Source organism: Rana temporaria, chromosome 10 (genome assembly GCF_905171775.1).
Source record: "Rana temporaria chromosome 10, aRanTem1.1, whole genome shotgun sequence".
NCBI lineage: Eukaryota > Metazoa > Chordata > Amphibia > Anura > Ranidae > Rana > Rana temporaria.
In genome coordinates, this window is record NC_053498.1 from 146,776,789 (window position 1) to 146,785,532 (window position 8,744).

General features: G+C 48.5%; 1 protein-coding gene across 1 annotated transcript in view; it reads left to right on the forward strand.

Annotated features, from left to right (window-relative positions):
- Positions 1–8,744, forward strand: part of DNAJC11 (DnaJ heat shock protein family (Hsp40) member C11) — a 163,266-nt gene that overhangs the window by 24,782 nt on the left and 129,740 nt on the right. Inside the window, 1 exon segment of the mRNA XM_040326699.1 lies at positions 8,499–8,510. Within this exon segment, the coding sequence (XP_040182633.1) occupies positions 8,499–8,510 (12 nt within the window).

Here is an 8,744-nt window from a genome sequence, read left to right on the forward strand (position 1 = left end):
CTGCGTTCTGATGACTCCGGCACTGAGCGTTCCTATCCCAGCCTCAGGTTTCCGATGACTGCGGGACTGGGCGTTCCTATCCCAGCCTCAGGGTTCCGATGACTGCGGGACTGGGCGTTCCTATCCCAGCCTCAGGGTTCCGATGACTGGGCGTTCCTATCCCAGCCTCAGGGTTCCGATGACTGCGGGACTGGGCGTTCCTATCCCAGCCTCAGGGTTCCGATGACTGCGGGACTGGGCGTTCCTATCCCAGCCTCAGGGTTCCGATGACTGCGGGACTGGGCGTTCCTATCCCAGCCTCACTGTTCCGATGACTGCGGGACTGGGCGTTCCTATCCCAGCCTCACTGTTCCGATGACTGCGGGACTGGGCGTTCCTATCCTTCGGTTCGATGATTGACGGCTTGTGAAACGGGTCCCCTGTCGCACAACGCGCGTCACCAGATTCTCGGAGATAGCCGAGCTGCGAGTCGGCACTATACGGCGCCTGCGCCCGCCGTGTAGAGCTGACTGCGCAGGCGCCGTATAGTGCCGACTCGCAGCTCGGCTATTTCCGGAAATCTGTTGACGCGCGTTGTGCGCCAGGGGACCTGTTTCACAAGCCGTCAATCATCGAACCAAAGGATAGGAGTGCGATTCTTTCACTGGGGAAGGGCACGGCATCACGTGTCATCATTTCCCAGGAGCATTAGCGATGTTAGGAGCCGACGTCAGGATCCTCGGTGAATAGGAAAGCAGATTTTGTGGGACCGCATAGCAATAGGCATTTCGAAGTGAATAAAACTATTTTTTTTTTTTAGGTATAAGCTACACTTTAAAGTGAAATGGGTGACCATGTCTTTTGCTAACCCACCTCTACGAAAATGTATACTTTGGAGCTTCATAGGAGAACATCATCTGAAATAAAAAATACCTTTACACTAGGTTCACATATATGCGATTGCTGTCGGTGTTTCCGGTGCGTTTGCGTTTTTGTATACGGTCTTCGTGCAACCCCCCCCCCCCCTTTTTTTTCTCTCTTAAACCGTGAATAGCTGGTTAAGGAGCAGACCGGGAAGCCGCCGCCGCATCCTTACCAACCGATGAGTCTTCAGCTGTCAGCTGACAGGTGAATTAAAAAAAAAAAAGCAATAAAAAAAATAAACGGCATAGGCCCCTTCAGGTCAGGGTATGGAATTTGGAGGGGAACCCCATGCCAAAAAAATAAAAATAAAAAGGGCATGAGGGAAATCCATACCAGACCCTTATCAGAGCATGTAGCCCGGCAGGTCAGGAGAGGGAGGAGACAAGCGAGCGCGCCCCCCCCCCCTCCTGAACCATACCAGGTCACATGCCCACAACACCCCGAAGCTCCTGGTCTAAATGTTAATGGTGACAAGGGGCCTCTTCCCCCACAACCCTGGCTGTTGGTTGTGGGGGTCTGTGGACATGGAATCTAGAATCCCACGTTAAAGCGGGGGTTCACCCCAAAAAATAAATTTTTAACATTACATTCAGCCGAGTTGTCCTAATGACAATCGGCTGTTTTTTTAATTTTATCCCCGTACATACCGTATTTTCACCGCCGCTTCCGGGTATGTCTTCTGCGGGACTGGGCGTTCCTATCTGATTGACAGGCTTCCGACCGTTGCGTACAGCGCGTCATGAGTTGCCGAAAGAAGCCGAACGTCGGTGCGGCTCTATACGGCGCCTGCGCACCGACGTTGGGCTTCTTTGCGACGGTCGGAAGCCTGTCAATCAGATAGGAACGCCCAGTCCCGCAGAAGACATACCCGGAAGCGGCGGTGAAAATACGGTATGTACGGGGATAAAATTAAAAAAAAAACAGCCGATTGCCATTAGGACAACTCGGCTGAATGTAATGTTAAAAATGTATTTTTTGGGTGAACCCCCGCTTTAACAAAGGGGGCCCCCAGACTCAAGCCCCCCCCATGTGAATGAGTTTTGGGCGAGGCATGCTATCTCATTATGCTTCTACTTTTCAGGGGAATGAAGGGGAAGTAAAACCCATCAGGGGGTTCATTTCCTCTTTAAGGGGCCATATCTGGCAATGTGGATGTTGTCACTTCATTTGAGTGGCGCCAGGAAATGCCGGCACCTGATTGGAGGGGGCGGGCGTTTACACGTGTATCTCAAACAAAATCGCACACTAAATCCGGTTACTGTCGGACAATGAATAATCGGGGGAGTTTCGCTTGGCGTTCTGTTGCACGCGTGCGACAGGTCCTCTTTGAGCGAACTCTCCGGCGCCCCCCGATGGTCCTCGGCTTTTATTGAAGTGAGAGATGTCTGCACAGGGAGTTATTTTCTTTCTGATGAGTTGTTGGGGAGTCTGTCCCGCGTTTCTAAGTAACATACTGTGCTTATAGAGGAATATTTCCCTTTATAAAATATTCAAGCCAATCTACTTCCTCTGCAGGCGTTTTACAGGCGGGAGTTAAGCAGCATTAAGCTCTCGTCTCTTGTCTGTGGCAATGTTGGTTTTCCTGGGCTGTGCGATAGAGACCCGCGTACTTAAAGTGAACCTTCATCTTCATGAAACATTAAAACCAAGCAGCCCTATCATGTAAGAGCAGGCGGCGTGCGCTGGCGGTACAATACTGTCCGTTTTAGTAAAGCAAAGAATCGGCGCACACAGAGACCCCCACAAACGTCACCGCGCCTGCTGGTACATGATAGTGCCGGCTTAACCACTTCATTACTGGGCACTTAAACCCCCTTCGTGCCCAGACCAATTTTCAGCGCTGACACATTTTGAATGACAATTGCGCGGTCATACAACACTGTACCCAAATTATAATTTCCCACAAATGGAGCTTTCTTTTGGTGGTATTTGATCACCTCTGTGATTTAAAAAAAAAAAAGCTCTATTTGTGGGAAGAAAAGGACACATTTTGTTTGGGAGCCACGTCGCACGACCGTGCAATTGTCTGTTAAAGCAACGCAGTGCCGAATTGTAAAAACGCCTCTGGGCATTTAGCAGCATATTGGTCCGGGGCTTAAGTGGTTAAAAAAACATTGAACTAAAGGCTGTAATGTAACATAATAGGTAAATGGCCAAGGGGGGTGAATACTTTTGCAAGGCACTGTGTATAATATATACATTCTCCAATAAAATGTAATGCACACCTTTCTATGAAATGTATTGTACCTTTTGTGTACCTGAGTGGAAGTTTTTCGGCCCCGGGCGGGTTTTATTGGTGTGTCTGTCAGGTGATGATTCAGGATGTTCTCCCTCCTCGATCTTCCTTTCTGTCTGTAATAAACACGTGTCGCCAGTCTATTCCGTGGCATTTCTCCTCAGCTGAGAGAGAGAGATGTACCTAATTACCACTTCCTGACTCTTCATCACTGTCTCTCGTTATGTGAGGGGAGCGAGTTCACAAATCACAATCTCTACATGACAGCTCCGTTACAGTGTACCTGCTTGCCGGGCTGTGGAGGAAGACTTTTTTATTTTATTTATTTTTTTGCTTAAAGCCACAGCACCCCAAGTGTGGCTGCGAGCCTCGTAGGTCTGGATTGCACGATGCATCCATTGCGGGGAAAGTTCTTACTGAGCTGCGTACATTTTGTGATGGGGACCACCCGAATAATTCATGTTTGTGCCATGAGGGTATTTCCCTCCTACATTGTAAGATCTAACGGGGCCCTCCGGTCAGGGCCGATCCTAGGCGGGGTGCTCCGCACCCAGGCGCCTCAGGTGGGGGCGCCGAAGCTCCAAAGTGCTCCCCACCCTCCTCCTTGTCTGTGTCCAGAGGCGGAGTGCATGTGGCGGGTGCTAGGGTTCCCCACCCGCTTGCTCTCTCCGCTGGCAACTGACAAGAGCGCATACCTCCCGCTGTCCCCGGAATCCGGGCTGGGTACCACAGTGGAGTCTAGTACCGGAACACGTTCCATTACTAGGCTCCACTAATTAATTCTGTCTGGTGTGCTCCGACTTTCCCTGTATCCTCCTCCAGTTCCCCCCATCCGTTCTGCTCTCCCCCTCCACGCTCTGTGTCCTCCCTCCATGCCACTGCTATCCTCCTGGGTTCTGCTCTCCCCCACCATGCTCTGTGTCCCCCCTTCTGTACCCGTGCTATCCTCCTTGGCTCTGCGCTCCCCCTCCATGCTCCATGTTCCCCCTCCGTGCCGCTGTTGTCCCATTCCGTGCCGCTGTTGTCCCATTCCGTGCCGCTGTTGTCCCATTCCGTGCCGCTGCTGTCCCCCCTCCGTGCCGCTGCTGTCCCCCCTCCGTGCCGCTGCTGTCCCCCCTCCGTGCCGCTGCTGTCCCCCCTCCGTGCCGCGCTCTCCCCCCTCCATGCCCCGCTCTCCCCCCTCCATGGTGTCACTCTCCATGTCGTCCTCCTCCACCCCCTCTGTCAGGATGGAGAGCGGCTGTAGGAGCCGCTGAACCCGGCTCCTACCTTTTTCAAATAAACAGAGTCGGTGATCACTGACTCTGTTCATTCATATAACTGAAACATCGTAACCTGTGTTTACAATGTTTCAGTTTATGAATGGATAGGCGCCTCTGTCTTCTCTCTATTCATTTTCAGTGCAGCTGAGAAAGGGACTGTCCTTTGTCCCTTTCTCTGTCTCAAAGGGGAGATATCGGAGGTCTGTTAAGACCCCTGATATCGCACCAAAGCCCCCCCCAACAGTGCTGAACGAAAACATTTTTTTTTGCAATAAATAATTAAAAAATTTAAATGTAAATTAATAAAAAAAAAAAACACACTGACGCTACCCCCCTAAAAATATATATAAAAAAAATAAAACAAAAGTAAAAAAAATAATTGTGTAAAAGAAAAAAAAAAAACACCACTGTCATATGACATTAAAAAGAAAATTATCGGTATTCGGTATCGGCGAGTACTTGAAAAAAAGTATCGGTACTTGTACTCGGTCTCAAAAAAGTGGTATCGGGACAACCCTTGGATGGATGAATGCAAAAGACGGTCAACTTTTTTTTTTTTATTCCAACTCCTACTATAGATTAGAATTTTGAATTCGAAGGGTGAACTTTTTCTAACGTTTTGGAAGCTATTGATGCTTTTTAAATGAAGCTTCCAGTCCTATAGATCTTTAGGACAAGGCAGTGCAGATAGAAAGGACTGTTCATCTTCTCAGACAAAGGCTGTCTGAAATCTTTGCTTCAACCTTCATGCTTGGCACAAATCTGACAACTGAGGCTCTTAAGACACCAAGCATTGACATTGCCATTCCAAGATCTGAATTATTTGTTTAGTGATGGCATATTATGGGCACTGCACAGCTCCGTACTGAAAGGAGTAGAGCCGGTAATAAAAAGGCGTCCGCGTAGTCCTTTGTGTCAGTAAATAATGTCTTGGATGGGATTAGTGGGCATCTGGATAGGCTTTGCTCTTGAGCGCCCCCTAGATCTTGGAGCACTTTGTTATTCAGGTATCAACCTGAGCTTAGAAGTTTCAGTTTTGGCCCACCTACTTCTGCTTCCTGCACATCACTATTTTTTGATCTTTGGTTGGCCTAACCCAGTGCTTCTCAATTATTTTCTGTCATGCCCCCCTTAGGAAGAAGAAAACATTTCGCGCCCCCCGCGCGACTGTAATTAGTATCATTTGTCTATGCTACCGTCCCCCAGTTCAAAAATGTCCCGCCTCCCGCCGTCCACTCCTCTAACTAGCGGAGGAGGCTGGGGACAGAAGCGGATACTAAATGGCGCGATCGCCGCGGTCCGGAACGAGCCCCCCTTTATGGAGCCTCGGGCCCCCCCTGGGGGGCGCGCCCCACTATTTGAGAAGCACTGGCCTAACCCAATGGTTCTCAACTCCGGTCCTCAGGACCCACTAATGCCTCTTTTCCACGGAGCTGATGGGTTCGGAACGCTATTTTGGGTGTTTCCATTATGAAAGCGGCCCGAACCATTCTGGGTCCTGCTTTAGATGTGGGGCCATACAATGCATTCCACCGATTGGTGGACACGCTAGACATTTCTTCTAAACCCTGCCGCGATTTGAGGGGGGGGGGGGGCGCTTTACAAAAAAAAGGAGATATAGATAGATGGATAGTTTTTTTCCAATAAAGAGAAGGGATAATTTGCGGTGCGTGTAAGTTGCAAAATGATAGTGATGAGAAAGCACAATTTCTTTGTTACAAAATTTACAAAAATGCTTTATTCATAAATACAGAGTATACACAATATACAATTGATTAGTTTAAAAATGAAGAAGTGGACAACCAGTTGAGTTGTTGATTTAATTCAGTGGATAGCAGAGAGCATCAATCAGTTGGAAATACAGATGCAACTTGGAAAGGAAATCGCATAGACCCTACATGTTTCGCGGACTTCCGCTTCTTCAGGGGAGGGAGCGATATCCAATCAGAATAAGCAACCACGAGTTGCCCACAGCTGGTGACAGACACAAGGTCCCGCCAGGATTAAACTGGTCATGCGCGTATTCATAAATAGCGATTTGGAGAGTTAATTAACCAGAGACATCGGTGAGTGATTAAGCTGCAGTGCTAGTTCAATAGAGGAACCATGTGGATTCCACAGAATGGCTGCAAAAGATCTATATAGAGATCAGAGGCAGTGTGGCAAAGCCATATAGCACAGTGTGGTTGGTGTATAAAAAGCCAGATGAAAATCAACTACTTAGTCCTGCAAGGAACTGCAAAGCACATATCATGAGAGTGCCCACTGGACATGTAACCCACTGGACATGTTATATATATATAGGTCATTCTCAAAAAATTAGCATATTTGTGATAAAGTTCATTATTTTCTGTAATGTACTGATAAACATTAGACTTTCATATATTTTAGATTCATTACACACAACTGAAGTAGTTCAAGCCTTTTATTGTTTTAATATTGATGATTTTGGCATACAGCTCATGAAAACCCCAAATTCCTATATCCAAAAATTAGCATATCATGAAAAGGTTCTCTAAACGAGCTCTTAACCTAATCATCTGAATCAACTAATTAACTCTAAACACCTGCAAAATATTCCTGAGGCTTTTAAAAACTCCCAGCCTGGTTCATTACTCCAAACCGCAATCATGGGTAAGACTGCTGACCTGACTGCTGTCCAGAAGGCCATCATTGACACCCTCAAGCAAGAGGGTAAGACACAGAAAGGAATTTCTGAACGAATAGGCTGTTCCCAGAGTGCTGTATCAAGGCACCTCAGTGGGAAGTCTGTGGGAAGGAAAAAGTGTGGCAGAAAACGCTGCACAACGAGAAGAGGTGACCGGACCCTGAGGAAGATTGTGGAGAAGGACCGATTCCAGACCTTGGGGGACCTGCGGAAGCAGTGGACTGAGTCTGGAGTAGAAACATCCAGAGCCACCGTGTACAGGCGTGTGCAGGAAACGGGCTACAGGTGCCGCATTCCCCAGGTCAAGCCACTTTTGAACCAGAAACGGCGGCAGAAGCGCCTGACCTGGGCTACAGAGAAGCAACACTGGACTGTTGCTCAGTGGTCCAAAGTACTTTTTTCGGATGAAAGCAAATTTTGCATGTCATTCGGTAATCAAGGTGCCAGAGTCTGGAGGAAGACTGGGAAGTACCCACAGTCAGTGATGGTCTGGGGTGCCATGTCAGCTGCTGGTGTTGGTCCACTGTGTTTTCTCAAGGGCAGGGTGAATGCAGCTAGCTATCAGGAGATTTGGGAGCACTTCATGCTTCCATCTGCTGAAAAGCTTTATGGAGATGAAGATTTCATTTTTCAGCACGACCTGGCACCTGCTCACAGTGCCAAAACCACTGGTAAATGGTTTACTGACCATGGTATTACTGTGCTCAATTGGCCTGCCAACTCTCCTGACCTGAACCCCATAGAGAATCTGTGGGATATTGGGAAGAGAAAGTTGAGAGACGCAAGACCCAACACTCTGGATGAGCTTAAAGCGGATGTGCCATGGGAACAAAATATTAAAAGCCAGCAGCTACAAATACTGCAGCTGCTGACTTTTAATATTAGGACACTTACCTGTCCTGGAGTCCAGCGCCGATCGCAGCAGAGCACGAGCGATCGCTCGTCACTCTGCTGCTCCCCCCGCCATCCACGCTGAGGGAACCAGGAAGTGAAGCGCTGCGGCTTCACTGCCCGGTTCCCTACGGCGCATGCGCGAGTCGCGCTGGGCCCGCCGATTGGCTCACACGCTGTGTGCTGGGAGCCGAGTGTTCCCAGCACACAACGGGCGACAGACGGGATGTGACGGAATGCCCGTCTTTCGCCCGTAGCGTGTGGCCGGAAGTGGGTGCAAATACCTGTCTTTAGACAGGTGTCTGCACCCCCCTCCCCCCTGAAAGGTGTCAAATGTGACACCGGAGGGGGGGAGGGTTCCGATCAGCGGGACTCCACTTTAGGGTGGAGGACCGCTTTAAGGCCGCTACCGAAGCATCCTGGGCCTCCATAACACCGCAGCAGTGCCACAGGCTGATTGCCTCCATGCCACGCCGCATTGAAGCAGTCATTTCTGCAAAAGGATTCCCGACCAAGTATTGAGTGCATAACTGAACAGAATTATTTGAAGGTTGACTTTTTTTTTTTTTATTAAAAACACTTTTCTTTTATTGGTCGGATGAAATATGCTAATTTTTTGAGATAGGAATTTGGGGTTTTCATGAGCTGTATGCCAAAACCATCAATATTAATACAATAAAAAGGCTTGAACTACTTCAGTTGTGTGTAATGAATCTAAAATATATGAAAGTCTTACTGTTTATCAGTACATTACAGAAAATAATGAACTTTATCACAATATCAT